The sequence below is a fragment of the Emys orbicularis genome, chromosome 3, assembly GCF_028017835.1.
Source record: "Emys orbicularis isolate rEmyOrb1 chromosome 3, rEmyOrb1.hap1, whole genome shotgun sequence".
Lineage (NCBI taxonomy): Eukaryota > Metazoa > Chordata > Testudines > Emydidae > Emys > Emys orbicularis.
Genome location: NC_088685.1, coordinates 43242535 through 43258409, shown reverse-complemented (window position 1 = coordinate 43258409; position 15875 = coordinate 43242535). Strand labels below are relative to the sequence as shown.

General features: G+C 39.9%; 1 protein-coding gene across 1 annotated transcript in view; it reads right to left on the bottom strand.

Annotated features, from left to right (window-relative positions):
* The window catches only part of MYOM2 (myomesin 2), a 112451-nt gene that overhangs the window by 20155 nt on the left and 76421 nt on the right, over nucleotides 1-15875 (bottom strand). The window contains exons 27-33 of the mRNA XM_065400738.1: nucleotides 13823-13967; nucleotides 13650-13709; nucleotides 11717-11784; nucleotides 5063-5176; nucleotides 3453-3540; nucleotides 2853-2891; nucleotides 2043-2148 (exon numbers count right to left, since the gene is read on the bottom strand). Coding sequence (XP_065256810.1) covers nucleotides 2043-2148; nucleotides 2853-2891; nucleotides 3453-3540; nucleotides 5063-5176; nucleotides 11717-11784; nucleotides 13650-13709; nucleotides 13823-13967 — 620 coding nt within the window. The remainder of the gene's footprint in view (nucleotides 1-2042; nucleotides 2149-2852; nucleotides 2892-3452; nucleotides 3541-5062; nucleotides 5177-11716; nucleotides 11785-13649; nucleotides 13710-13822; nucleotides 13968-15875) is intronic.

The following is a 15875-nucleotide window of genomic DNA, read 5'->3' as shown; positions in this document are numbered from 1 at the left end:
CTTTGGGTGATCAAAGATAATACTCTGTCATTGAGTCAGATTTCTATTTATTTCTATTTTTCTGTTTCTAGCAGTGTCTGGAGCTCAGATGAGTGTATGTTCAGAGAGGTTCCTGAATGTGCAGTCTTGTGTATCATCAAGAGCAATCACTGGTGGCATTGAGCCTGTGAGAGTCTATTTTTTCTTTGCTATAGTTAAGGTTGCAATATGACTTTCATTTTAACCTCCTCAGAAAAAATCCTCTTTTTGGGGCCTGAATCCCTCCATGCTATCATCCCAAAGCTGAAGGGCTTGGGGGAAAGTACAAAGACTTTTTTTCAGCAGTGAGTTATCAGTGCATTTTTTTAAAAGTAAATATTTTCCACTCAAAAAATAACAAAGAAAAAATTGTTCAAACAAAGTATTTCAAAAATAGCTGAACTTCATATATGGCTTGCAAAAACATTCAGTTATATTTTCCTATTGCAACCAGATAGTTATACTGCCAACCAATAGGGAAAGGCAGATAAGTATATACTAGGAAACTAAACTACATATCAGAGGCCATATTGTGCCATTCCTTTTAAGCAAACTTCCCAATTACAATAAATCAATAAGGAATTCTTTAAAAATGCTGATGTAATTATATTGCTCCAGACTGTTTCCTAAACTTTCTCTTGTCTCCCATTAGCCAAACTTAATTTAACATGGTCTGTACTTCCTTCCTTCTTCTCAATCATATTTGCCCTGGATTAATTTTTAAATTGATAAAGTTAGGATTGAATTTCTCTTTGACTGAATAAATAATTTGTCCAAACGGGATTGATTTGGCCTCATACCTACAAAGAGTTACCTTGATGAGAAAAGGAATTTTTTCAGGGCTCTTACCTTTTCGGAAGAGAACTAGCTTTAGCTCACTAGACCAGATAGATATCTGCCTAGAAACTATGTTATGCTCCCCACTGAGCAATGAGTGGATGATTGCATGCTGGCTTTAGGATTTGTATGCATTGTGGTGGATGATTCAGTGCTGACTGGGAATTTGCATGCTATGCTATGTGCTGGGCTGATGAAAAACAAAGATTGTCTACCCTCCTTCTAAGAATGGGTAGCTGGAATTTAATTTAAAACAGAAAGTCGGTATTTTTTTAGTCTTTGATTTAACTCTAAATAATTCTGGTTTATAATAATTCTGTTCATAGCAGGATTGTAATTTCCTTTCTGTTTTAGCTATAGCTACTTTTTTTATTTTAAAAGACAAAATTGTGCATAAAGCATATTATGCAATTGGGCACATTTTTAGTAAGTGTGTATATATAAGTCTGCTGATGCCTCCACTTTACCAGTGTTCTGTTATATGGAATTCTGCCCATATGCACTGGATAAGGGTTTGGTGTAAGCTGCCTTAAATCTCAAGCCACTGTAGTATGAGCCAAGGTGAATAGGCAAATAGTTTTTCTGCTTTTTAAGTCATATTAACAACACATTTGTTCAAAGGGTGAAACTTACTTGATACTAAGCTCACCTTATGAATAGTCTTCACAGATGCTCTCCTTGTGCTCCTTGAACCCAATTCAGTACTGTTACTCCCATTGTATGCCTGTTTCTTCATGGAAATCAATGGCTTTACATGAGCATAAAACTGGGGTAACATGTTGCTGACTCAGGCCCTTTCTGTCCAATTCAAACTACTTCATTTCCTACACTCTCTCTGGTGGATATCAAGGAATTACTATGTTTAAAAACATTATCCTGCAAACCCTCCTTTCCTGTGAATGGAACAATTGACTGGAACTTTGGAGACCTTCTGTTCCTGGCTCTGCTACAGATTTCCTTAATGACCTTGGGCAAGCCACTTGATATCTCTGTACCTTCATTCCCCCTCTGTAAAATGGGAATGATAATACTTCCTTGTCTTACAGAAGCATTGGGATGATCAATTGTATGGGAAGTGATATCTGAATGTCATAAAAAAGGTAATAAATACAAATAAATCCTGCAGACCTTAACATCTATTTAAATCTCCCACTGAATTCAGTGTCTGGCCAGCCACTCTCACTTACCTCTGATACCAGTTAGCTTTCATTTCATCTGCATAGTACTTCAGGAAACATTGAAATCTTATTCCTTCTGGAGTGCAGTGGACCTTCAGTGGAGAAGCAGATTTACCTGCATAAAATAAAACATATTCTGATTAAAGAACACAGTGTATTGTAGGGCAAAAAGACAAATAGGGCTTTCATAATGCTTGCCCTCTCAACACATGGGTTCATCTACAAGAACTACAATTATAATTAGGAAATAGTTATTATCTTGGTGTAGACTGGCATAGTTTGTTGATTTCAATGGAGCTATGCTAATTTACACCTGCTCAGGGTCTAGTCCAGTATCATTCTTTTGTTGCTGTTTATTAAGTTTATTACCAGGATGATTATTTTAAAAGTAATAAACTATTTGTATAATGATCATTAAATAATATTGATCGGATACTGATTTCACACCTATTTTACACAGATGCCGCTCTATTGGCACCTTGGAGTGACTCCTGAGGTGCATCAGTGTCAGTGCAATCAGAATCAGACCCTCTCTATATTGTATAAATGGTCATTTGTTTACCTGAGGTTAATATGAAGAAAGCTATAAATAATAGCCCTAAGACATTTATAGTAACTAAACAATACAAGCCAGGTGGAATAATTCTTTGTTCCCCTTTAATAATGTCAATTAGCAAAATCAAATCCCTATTTAGAAACTTAATAATGTGCCCATAATAGGATATGCATTGTGATTCCCAGAGATTTCCCGCTTGCCTCAGGCTCTCATGATTTTAATATCAAAATATTATATGAAAGTCAGAGACAGCATTTACTTACCAATGACCCTGCTCATTGCCAGGATTATATCATCAAACACTGAGGAGAAGAAAAAAGGAAACATACCAACAAATAGTAAAAATTGTTCAGAATACAGCCTTGCTATATGTAAAGTGATATGGAAAATCACCACATTAGGGGGAAAAAAGAAATTGTTTATGTTGGCAATAAATCATTCTATATTACTCAGATATTTTAACTAACTCTGACACCATTTTACTGAGCAATGTTTGGGAATACACATTAAATTGGAACAGTCCACCACTATCTCAATCATTTTTAATGATATATAAAACCTTCTTTTGCTGCCTATGATCTAAGCTGGTATTTTGGACCAGATTCTGCCTCCCTTACTAATGCATATTTTCCTCCAAGAATAGTTAAAATCTACTTGAGGAAGAATGCTTGGCTCAGTCCAAGGTTGAAGGAATTTGGTCCAAAGCCTATATAGTTTCTGAGTCCTCTAAAAATAGCAAGAGCTTTGAAATTAAATAGAGCACAAGAGTTTCCTGTGTTGTCCATTTGCAAGGGAAGATGCTTTGCCATCTTTTGAAGAATGGTTAGTCATGCATTACTTCACTAGAACAAATTGAGCTTTACCTTTTCCTGATATATCAAGAGTAGTCACGTCCTGACCTCTGTCATCTGACACTGTTGCCTTATATTCACCTTGATTCTTTTTAGACAGCTAGAAATAAAACATGGCACATTTACTGTACAACTGAAACTAGAGCTGGAGATATAAGCAAGTACTGGACCATTTTCTATATCAAAAATCTTATTTTGAATTGCTTCAACAATGACTACCAATGAGAAGAAACTCAAGATTAGGCCTGGTAAGTAAGCTCTTTTTATTCTATTCACATGTGCTAAATCACTAATCCTATACTATAATACAAAGTTAGCTCAATTATCTATCAATAGGTTGCTTCTCTCTGATGTTACATATAAACAAATACATATGGCCTGAGTAGTTTAGTGAGATCCAGAAGTCAATTAAGTCTAAAAAAAGATACTAATAATGGGTTACTTCAACTACTGATGTATAAACTAGTCAAATGGGACACGTCATTGGGACGAAGTTTAGAGACACAATTTCTCTTCAGACGAAATGATTGCTTTTAGGAACATTTCGTTCTAGAGCACGTAAGAGGCCTCAATATTCAGGGCTTTGGAGCTGTGCTCCGGCTCTGCTCCAGCTCCAGGCAAAAACCTGCAGCTCCACTGCTCCGGAGCTGCTCCACGCTCCACTCCAAAGCCCTGTCAATATTCCTGATTTAGTTCCATTAGCACCCCATATTTGGTTCAAGAAATTACTGTACCATAGTGTCACTATCCCCAGAGAAGTTACATATTAAAATATAGTATAGTGACACTATGGTTTAAAAAGGGAGATTTTTTTATATTTTTTTAAATTAGGAAGTTGGTCAAAGTCAAAAGTGGGGAAATCTAAATATTTGGACTTAGCATGGAGGTTACATAATAGAATCATAAGTCCTAAACAAAAACAGAAGCAGGAAAACAGGAGGAAAAACACAGTGCATCTAAATGTCAAGGCAAAAGAAGTTATTCAAGCCAAACAGATATCCTTCAGGAAATATTAACCCTGCAAAACTGAAGCCAAAAGAAAGCACATAAACTATTGCAGATAAACTGTAAGATGGAAGTTAGAAAAGTTAATGGGGACTTGAAGGGCAAATAACCAAAGATAAAATAAAGTGACAGGGAATGCTTTACAGTCAAAGCAGGAAACGTGCAAGGGATCACTGGGTCTGCTGGACTATTAGGGAGCAGTGGGGGCAATTAAGGAGGATGAGGCCATTACAGAGAAGTGAACATAATCTTTTCACATGAGTCTTCACTATAATGGTTGCTGGGGAGATTCCTACCTCAGACCTATTCATTTCGGACAGTAAAGATGAGACACTGTCAGAGATGAGATGTTTGACCAAATTGATAAATTAAGGAGCAACAAGTCACCAGGACCACATCGTATTCATACACGAGTCCTGAAGGAACTAGTTGAGCAGACAATAAAAATGGACAATCTCTTATTAGCACTAGCTATTATGCCAGTGAACTAGAGTGTAGCTAATGTACCTTCGTTCAAAATGGCCCATAGAAATACTGAGTTGACACTTGGCTTAGGACTCAACCTGGTAAAATGTTATGCAGAAATTGTCACTGATAATTGGTAGATTATATCATACCTTTGGAATAGTTAGCTGGCACACTCCTTTCTGTAAATCAGGCAACTCTTTAACCTCAAGCCCAGAACCATCCTTGTACCATTTGAAAAATGTCTCCTTCTTAGTGTTTGCCACCTGCACAACAGAAAATGCATATATTATTATATGTTGACAGAAGACATCTCCATTTAACTGTATTTGCAATACAAGAGGATACATTTTTCTATTATCTATTCTGTAGATCAGATAAGCAGCATATGGAACAATTACAATTAAATTGCATTGGGCCAAATCTTGGTCCTAACAGATCTGTAGCATACTCATAGACTCATAGATTTTAAGGTCAGAAGGGACCATTGTGGTCATCTAGTCTGACCTCCCGCATGATGCAGGCCACAAAAGCTGATCCACCCACTTTCCCTTAACTCAGCTGTTGAAGTCTCCAGATCGTGATTTAAAGACTTAAAGTCGCAGAGAATCCTCCAGCTTGCGACCCCTGCCCTATACAGATTCCATGGCCTGAGTTCCATGGCCCGTCCTGACTGTGGTTACAGAGCACTACAGAATCCCAAAGTGCATTCCAGAGCTGCACCCGTTCCACATGAGCACTAACTTCTACTCTCTGCCTAGGAGGCAGAGTTCGGTACAATTCTTTCGGGCCTACGTACATTATGCGGCCGAGTCTAATCCCCACAAAGGCCCACTTACATTGCTTTGGCAGGGGTCTTAAAGAGAGCAGGAGCAGTGCCAAAAGAATTCCCCCAGGCTAGGTTGGCACAGGGGCAACATGTGCAGCCATACATCATCCTGCTATGGTCAGGCTGGGGGGAGTAGCCAGGGATGAGAAGGGGCAGTTATGGGTAGAAGGGGAAGTGGCTGGATCATTTTGTGCTCTGGTTGTTCTGGCTACAAAACTATCCATTGGCAGCTGTGAGGAAGGCTCAGGGGGTTAGAGTGACCTTCTTGAAGTAGCAGTGGCCTTTCAGCAGTAACAATGGAGAAAGAGATTACAGCTGTGGTTTCAGCATTGCTTTATGTTTGAAATATAGCTGTGTATCAGGTGATACTGCTGGATGGGCGAGTTTAAAGTGTGATTTCAAAGAAGCAGCTAAAAGGAGAGTGACTAGAAGCAGAAGTTCAGCACTCTTTAGAGGTACTGCCAATGTAATTTTTATATTGTTTTATGTCATTTAACAGGCCTCTCAATAAAAGGTTTGTCACTCAGAGTTTTGCAAGCTGCACTGTTTCAGCTTGGTTGCATTCACATTCTAAACAAAGACACACCAGTGTCATAAAATTAAAGGCAGGTCTAATAAAAGGATGCTGGGTTTCAGCAGATGTACTCTTATCTAACATGGTTAAGCATTCAAGGAACCTTGAGTTCAGAGCTTAGAAGATCAAATGAAAAAAAAAACTGATTTTTCAAATCTATGGTTATAAAATGTACGGCAAGCAAGCTTGTGACTTCTCTTTATTGTGTATTTGTACATCTCTTTCCTGTGCCCCCTGAACAAACAGGACCTACAATTGCAAGCCTGGTTCTTAAAGCGAGTTTTGATTTTTTGTACTAATTGCACAAGTTGTGGGCAATGATTACTGCAATGAATTTCTCTCAAAGTCAATGGCGCAATGCCAGCTTACCCCAGCTGAGCATTTGGCCCACTGTTTCGGAGTTTTCTTGGCTGCCTGCAAGAGTGGTTTATTCACTACATAGTGTCTAATTCATGATCTCAGTGAGTGAATGGGATACAAACAATGTGTGAAATGTAGTAAATTTTTCTTGCATTTTCTTTATTCTTTTGTTAATCACTGGAAAATGTGAACTCCAGTGTAGATGTGAGTGTTGGTTGTTGCTGAGCTCCTAATGAGAGAAAGTTATTTACTTTATAGTAACTGGAGGTTCTTCGAGATGTGTGGTCCCTATCTGTATTCCACTGTGGGTATGCATGCGCTCCATGCACCCAGAGCCAGAGAATCATTGGTCTGAACATGCATTCTTGCACACTTTGTGCCTCTGACCAAGGAGATAAAGGATAGGACAGACTGACCACCTCTTCAGTTCCTTCTCTATCATGAACCAAAAGACAGTCCGAAGCAGGGGGGAAGGAGGGCAGGAGTGGAATACATATGGAAACCACACATCTCAAAGAACTTTTAATTGCTATAAAGTAAGTACTTTCTCTTCTTCTTTGAGTGCTGGTCCCAATGTGTATTCCACTATGGGTGAATGACAAGCAGCACTCAAGTAGGAGAAGGGTATGAGGATGAGGGTGGCACAGCCGAATGAAGGACCATCATAGAATCATAGAATATCAGGGTTGGAAGGGACCTCAGGACGTCATCTAGTCCAACCCCCTGCTCAAAGCAGGACCAATTCCCAACTAAATCATCCCAGCCAGGGCTTTGTCAAGCCGGGCCTTAAAAACCTGTAAGGAAGGAGATTCCACCACCTCCCTAGGTAACGCATTCCAGTGCTTCACCACCCTCCTAGTGAAATAGTGTTTCCTAATATCCAACCTAGACCTCCCCCACTGCAACTTGAGACCATTGCTCCTTGTTCTGTCATCTGCCACCACTGAGAACAGCCGAGCTCCATCCTCTTTGGAACCCCCCTTCAGGTAATGCATCAGCAGAGGAGTCCTGTACCCTGGCACAATGTTTCACAAACGTGTGGATAAAACTCCATGTAACTGCTTTGCAGCTATCAAGTAGAGACACTTTTTGAAGTGATGCCATAGATGTTGCACTCTTGTGGAATGCCCTTACCCCAAGAGAAGGGGGGAAATCAGTCAGCTGATAGCAGAGCAAAATACAGCCCGAGATCCATTTTGAGAAAATATACTCTAACCCCAAACTCTTTCTGCTGTGGTGACAGATAGTCTAGGAGACTTTCTGATTGTTTTTGTTCTCTGCAGGTAAAATGCCAAGGCTGAACATCGAGTCTCTTTTCTTCTGAATATGCATGAGGTTCTGGAAAAAACACAGGTAAGTGAATTTACTGGTGCAGGTGAAATGCAAACTACATTGGGGGTGAACTTAATGAAACTTTGTCCCTATGGAATATAGTAAAGGGGGATCTGCCATCAGGACTCCAAGCTCACCAATCCTCCTGGCTGAGGTGATCGCTTTAATGGAAAGGAGAGACATGGAGCAAGAAGCTAATGGTTCAAAGGGAGACTTAGCAAGTACCGAAAGAACAAAATTCAAATCCCATCAAGGACCTGGCTTTTTTATTGGCAGAAGGTTTTGATTAGGCCTTTCTGGAATCTGCTATTCAGTGGGTGTGCAAAGATCAAGGTACCCTGTGAAGGTGGATGGCATGCACTGATTGTGCCAAGCGGACTCATAAGGAGTTGATGGACAAACCTGCGGTCTTTAAGGAAAGTATATAGACAAAAATAAGAGGCATATCTGCAGCTTCTGGGGGTATATTTGATACACCCAGATAGAAAAATGCCTCCAGTTGGCTAGGTAACATTTTCTAGTGGAATCTTTTCTACTGTTAGAAAAGATGTTCTGTACAGTTTCAGAGCATGATCATTCTAAGGACAATGCCCATCCAAAAACTAAGCCCTGAAATGAAGCAGATGGTGGTTGGGATGCTTGAATTTGCTGTTTCCCTGCATCAGGAGATAGGAAAATGTCAGAATAATGATCGGTGCTCAAGACAAAATGCATGGGAGGCTCAGAAACCAAAATTGTCTGGGCCAGTTGGGGGCAAGGAGAATGATTCATGTTCTGTCCTGCTGAATCTTTTGAAAGACCCAAGGTAGGAGTGGTAATGGAAGGAAGGTATCGTTCAAGTGGTCTGAGCATGGAAGAAGTAAAGCATAACCTCTGGAGCAGTATATGCCACACTTCCTGTTCATTTTGGGAGGCAAACAGGTCTCTGGTGGGGGTCCTCCACTAAGTAAAAATATTATTCATCACAGAGTCGTGTAGTTCCCACTTGTGGTCAACAGCAAAATGTTTGCTGAGAGAGTACACTAGGTTCCCTGAGAGGTAGACTGCCGATAGGGTGATCCGATTGTGTGATGTCTGACATTATGAGGGCATGGTGACCTTAAATGAATGGGGAAAAGGCTTCTCAAGCCCTTTGAACTGGTTGCAATTCCAGAATATTGATGTACATCTTGGACTCTTGAAATGTCCAGGTGCTCTATGCTGTACAGTGTTCATGTGGGCTCCCCAACGCAACAGAGAGGAATCTGTAATGATCATCCTATGTGGTGAGGAGGCACAGAAGGAAATGCCCACACATACCTGGTGGGGATTTTTCCACCATAGCAGGGATATTAGTTTGGCTGGATTAGTCACTATGGTGCTCCTGGACTGCAGATTTGGTAAGTACATTGTTTGAGGCCAGGCTTGCAGGCAACCAAGGTGGAGCTTGGCAAAAAGCATGACCTAAGTGCATGAAGCCTTATGATCCAGGAGAGAGAGAGAGAGAGAGAGACAAATCTTGACAAGTACTAAAGAGTTGCTTATGACCTGGTCTATGAGATCATTCATTGCCTGAAACCTGTCCATTGGCAGGTAAGCCCTTGCTGTGATTGTATTTAAGGACACCCCAATGAAGTGTAAAGTCTCTGTTAGAGTGAGGATGGACTTTTTGGAGTTTGCATGGACCCCTAAAGAGAAAGAAAGCTGCAGCATTGTCAAAGTTGACTCACAGGCTCTTGGTTGTCTTGGCAACAAGAAGCCAAACGTTGAGACAGGAGAAAACAGTGAAACCCTGGCATCTGATATAGGCTGCTACTACAGAGAACACCTGGGTAAAGACCCTGGGGGCAGCAGCAATTCCAAAAGGGAGTACTCTGTAATGAAAGTGGTGGGTGCACACCATGAATCTGAGAAACCGTCCATGGGCGGGGTGGATGTAGGCGCCTTTCATATCAAAAGCTGAAAACCACGTCTTTCTCCAGGGATGGAATTATAGATGCCAATATGATCATCCGAAACTTTAGTCTGAGAATACAACTGTTGAGATGGCAAGGATCGAGAATAGGTCTCCAACTGCTCTTCTTTTTGGGTACTAGGAAGTACGTTGAGTGAAAACCCCACACTTGGTACTGAAAAGGAATCCGCTCTATTGCTCCTTGCTGTAAGAGAGATTCTACTTCTTTTTAAGAATCTTCTCGTGAGAGTAGCCCCCAAAAGGGGGTGGGAAAGGAGATAGGAGGTGGTACATATATAAACTCTATTGTATAGCCAGAATAGATGACATTCAGAACCCATTTGTCCTTTGTTATTGCACTCCAGGTGTTGAAAAATAGTGCTAGACAAACCCCAAATGGTGCATGGGGATCAGCAGGTGTTGAACTTAGTGGTTTGCAGCTCTCAATCACCCATCAAAAACAACACTTAGCTGAGGGTTGGGATTGGGATGAAGAATCTGCTGAGGAAGATGTGGGGCTTTTCAACCTGGTCTCTCTTTTGGGGTGGCTCATAAGGTCTCTGGTGGTAGAATTGAGTCATTGGTCTAGGCTTGTATGATTGCCTATGAATTTTTCTGTTGGGGGCAGGAGTATATATACCCAGGGAGTGGAAGGTGTCTCTGGAATTCTTCAGGGTGTGCAAAGACACATCTGTCTTCTGGTTAAACAGATGAGTCTCATCGAGGGGCAGGTCTTCAGTGGTGTTCTGAACCTCTCTGGAAACACTGAAGCATGAAAGCATGATTCCCTGCACTATATTATAAAGGCAGAAGCCATCACCCTTGGAGATGTATCAGCTGCATCTACCACTGATTGAAAAGCAGTCCTGGCAACCATCTTGCCTTCTTCTATGAGAACCTAGAAATTAACTCCGACCTTCTGGTGATTGCCCTATTGTAAGGGTTTAAAGTGAGTGTAGTGCACTCGACGGCATCTGCCTCCCCCAGTGTATATAGATGACATAGCTCAGAGCATGACTTGGATGGGAGAAGGTGTGACTGGATCATGGCACACTTCAGCTATCTCTGGCCAGAGGAATGGTCCTTAGGGTACTGTGCTAGCCAGTATATGTTAAAGACAGCCATGTGGCTGCTCTAATTTGTACCAGAGGGCAGTTCAGCCCCAGGATTGGGAGAATGGCGGTTTAGAGCCACTTTTGCCTCCCCACTTAGTTATGCTGGGCATGAGCTGAAGCTAAAGTCTTATGTGTGTTCACAGATAATTTGTGAACAGGAAAAAAAGCTACTAAATGTGTAAGATAAATTACTCATAATGAATTATTCAATCAACTCTAATTAGAAACCCAAAACCTATTAAAAATGAGTAGTTAAAACTAATACAAAAGTGTCTGCACTGCTCAAAAAGCAGTGAACATCCTGAGTTCGATGCTTCCCAAATTAAATCCTTTTAATTATTCATTCCTCTCATTATGAGGTCTTATAAAAAGTAAAGCAACTAGAATAGTAAAGCCTCCTAGAATAGCATGTAAGGACAATTAATGACAGTAAGAGCTTTCTCAGAACTCTGTATACATTACTTTGAAATTAAGATGTTACTTTTTCAAAACCATTGACTACAAATATGAAAAGTCCTGTTTTGTCATCTAAATTCATACAAGAAATGTTTGTTTGCTAAACTCACTATTAAAAACAAATAATGTTTAAAAATGCATCTTCTACATATTATTGTGAGATTTTATAAAACTGCGTGGAAAATGTTTCCAAATATATTTTCTCACCTTACAAACAAGTAAAACCTCACAATCTTCTGTAACTTCCCAGTATAAATACTCCAGAAAATGAGGACCTGGGAAACAAAATGAATTTAAAACATGTGTTATGGAATCTACAAGGGAACACTTCTCACTTCATTGTGAGCAGGGGAAAGTAGATGTAGATCCAATAGAAAGTAGATCCAGGAGCCTTGGTCCCAATCGTTCATGAACTACATATTTCCTAAAGGAGAAACCTTTCAATGAGTGTTTGTCTTATTGATGTGGGATAAAGAAGGGGGGGGGGGGAAATGTGGGACCCATCTTAGTTTGCAGCTGAGGAGATGTACCATTCCCAAATGCACTACAGCTTACTGAGTGAGACCAATAAAGTCATTAAATTTGATATTACCTGGTTGCCAACTAAACATAGGAAAAAGATAGAATAGGGTTACCAACAAATGTCCAAATGTCCCTGGAGAGGGAATTGGAGAATAAACAAGTGTCTCAAAATGCTCACCCAATTATATGTTGAAAGCAAAAATCCCTGACAAAACATTTTTTTCCAAATTACATTAAATGAAACATATTTAAATTATGTTCTAATATCACCAAAGAGAAATCTGAACTACTCGTGTTCCCCCATAACCTGCTCCAATCCTGCAAATAGGCATGCCCATGAGTAGCTTTCCTGACAGGCACAGTCGCTTTGAAGTCAGTGGGATGACTCATGTGAGTAAAGTTATGCATATGTTTAAGTGTCTGCAAGATCAGGACCTAACAACATAAATTTAATGTCTGATCCTATGAGGAGTTGAGTCCCTACAATTCCCACTGAAGTCAATGAGGGTTCACAGTGTTCAGCTCCTCAGAGGAAAAAATCCTCTGAGCTTGTGCATTGAAGGGAATATTTTGTATCTTCGTTCATAAGACTATAAATAAACCAACACAAAAAATACAAAATTACATTATTTATGCAGATGTACTGGAGAGATCAATAAAAATAGGTAGATTAGCAGGGAGATGACAGGATGAACTAATAGGTTTTTGCCATCTCTAATTTTTGTGATTCTGCTAGCTGGTGTCCTGAGATTAGTACTTATGCAAAGGTACTTATGCAAAGTTTGGAGCAAATAAAATAAGCAATAATTTTTTATCATTCTAAATAACATACGCTTGATAAATTATAATTATAAATTATAACTAGAATGAAAATATTTTAAAAGAAGGATTTAACAGCTATGTATTCTGAATTAGACATCTAACTAGTATACTACTTTCCTTGAACTGCAAAAATTATTCTTGATTTGAATTGTAATAAAAATTTAGACTGAACTTTATACAAAGAGAATAATAGGTGCATATTTGGGGCCCAGTCCTCTATTCTTTGCTGGAGTTTTGTCTATACAAGGACTACAGGATGAATTTGACACTATACTTTGCATGTGTGAATTCCCCACACACACAGTTTCTGATCAATGATATCAATGGAACTACTTGCATGCTTAAAATTAAGCACATACTGAAATGCTTTGCTGGATCAGACAGAGCCTACAGTAGGATCCCTCACTGGTTAAATCAGAAGATAACTTCTTGTAAGATCCCCAACTTTACCTACCCTCCACTTGTGTGCACATCACATAGTGGAAGTTCTACCACAAACTGAGAGCAGTAAATGACCCTAAGAAAGCATAATTATGGTTTCTGATAGTGTGTGCAATTTCTGATAGTGTGTGCAACTGTGTTTAATAGCAGATTTCTTGGGAAATAGTGTGTGTAATACAGACTTCTTGGGAAATAAGATTCAACATCGTGCAAAGTGTTCAGTATCTCCTGCATGGTGCTCAGTGTTCTCAACTCCTACTGATGTCAAAGGGAGTTGAGGACACTCATCATTCACAAGAGGTGCTCCGTTAGCTGCAAAAAATCATCCCTAAATCACCAGCCCTTCCTCTCTTACCTTGTTTCCTGAGATACTCCTTTCTCTGGAGCTCAGCCTCAGCCAATACAGCCTTGAATGCTAAATTAATGGAAGAAAAGTGTTAAACAAGAAGTTAGTTGCTGAAGAACTCAAAAGAATAATTGAAGTGCATTATTTTTCATAGGCTGAGCCAAATGTTTCAGAGAACTTACCATCTCCAATGAGAACTAATGAAGACTGGTTCTTGGCATTTCCATCTTCAATTTGTAGAGTGTAAGTTCCTTCATTTTCAATTGTAAATTGGTCCATCAGCATCTCAATAATGCCATTTGAATAGTCACACTTAATTCTATGGCGCTGAAATTACAGAAGCATGACAGTAGGTCATAGCTACACAATGCGATGTGTAGTGCAAGTTATTTATAATTCCCTAACATATCAGTCATCACCATATTCATTTGCTGATTTTATGTCCCAGTCGCCTATCCTTCACCTCTTACTATGAAGCTTTCTGGGGCAAGGGCTGTCTCTTTATCTGTTTTTGTACAGTACCCAGCAAAATGGGGCCTCTCTGCTACTATGATATGAATGTTTAATAATCATAACAACAGTTCTTTTTCTCAACTTAAAAATCTTAATGTAATGGACCATGCTGGCTTCATGTGAATGAGTAGCTGGCCCACAGAGCGGATACTACTAAGTCTACTATTGGCTTCAATCCTGCAAAGATATCTGCCAGCATGGAGCTTTATTCCTGAGTAGAGTTCCACTGAGGCCAGCTGGAAGGTCGAGGTTAAGAGAAATATCTTCATACTGTAGATAGACCTACTATAACCAATCCAAACAGCAGAATTTGGCTGTTGGTTATAGGGTCCCTGGGCTTGAACTCCATGCAGTGGGAAGCCCTGGGTTCCCCTACCAGCCACCAGGGAAGCTAGCATGAAGCACCTAAGAAGAGGACAAGGATAACAGAGAGCCCTGAGAAAAGACACTGAAGAACACAAGGCCCACAGTCAGAGCCAAAGGTCTGATACAAAGTCTTGGACTTTTTTTTTTTTTTTGTAGGATTTTTCTGATACCGCAGAAGGGATGGACTAAATCATGACCTGGCCAGAGGATTGAGTTACAGGAAAAGTCACCACTGCAGTGCAGAAGCAATGGTCTGCAGGGAGCTACCAGATGGGGAGAGAGCTGCTCTGCTACGACTGGCCACAAGGAGGCAGTGAGTGAACTCCTCCATAGGCTGCAAAGAAGATGTGAGAAAGGAAACAAAACAACATCATTTTGGAAAGAAAACTGTGCACATGAGATTAAGGGTATGTCTATACTGCAATCACAGGGTGTGACTGCAGCTCAAGTGGACAATCTCTAGCTAGATTTAATCCACCTAGCTCAGGTACCAGAGCAGTGAAGCAATGGAAGTATGTACAGCTGGGTTCCAGGTGGGCTTGAAGCGCACGTGGCCATGGCTTCACTGTTACAGTACCTGAGCTCACTTAATTAAAGCAAGCTCAGACATGTCTATTCAAGATACTATCATGCCCCATGATTGCAGTACAGATGTACCCTACTACAGATTAGATGATACATTACACTCATTATGGGACTGATCCTGGTCTGGTTAAGTGGAAGGACCTTTTAATACTGAATGGGAGCAGTATTAGACCCTGTATTTTTAATGATCATTACTGACATTTGCAAAAGTACAAATTATACAAGGGAGATATTTATGGTATGGTGTGGTAAAGTGCTGAGCTCTCTCAACTTCCAATGGAATCAAGTGGCTCACAGAAACAGGTCTTAAACATACAAACAATAATAAGAACATATGGCATACAATAAAGAAAGTAAAGATCTAAAAATAAATAGAGGAAAATTGAAAATATGAACATTATAAATGCAATAAATGAAGAAAAATAAGAAGCTACATTATTTGATATGAAACATAAAAAAGTTATAGCAGATAAAATGAGATGCAAAAAAATAAACAAACAGGCATGGAAAGCATATTAATGAAAGGGGAGTCAACTAGTGCCAAACAATATGAAGGAATCTAAAGAGAGCTGGATAAGTTTGTAGCAACAAGTGAGGGAGATGATTTTGTGTCAATGTTTTGGATGGATTGAAGAGAGGTAAGGATCACAGGCATGATGGGAAGAGGTTGCAGTAGTCAAGATGACGATCTTGGACATACTGTTGAGAAAAAATGTGTGGGTTTGATGTGGAGTGAGAAAGAGAGCAAGGATTTACAAATTACAGAATCCT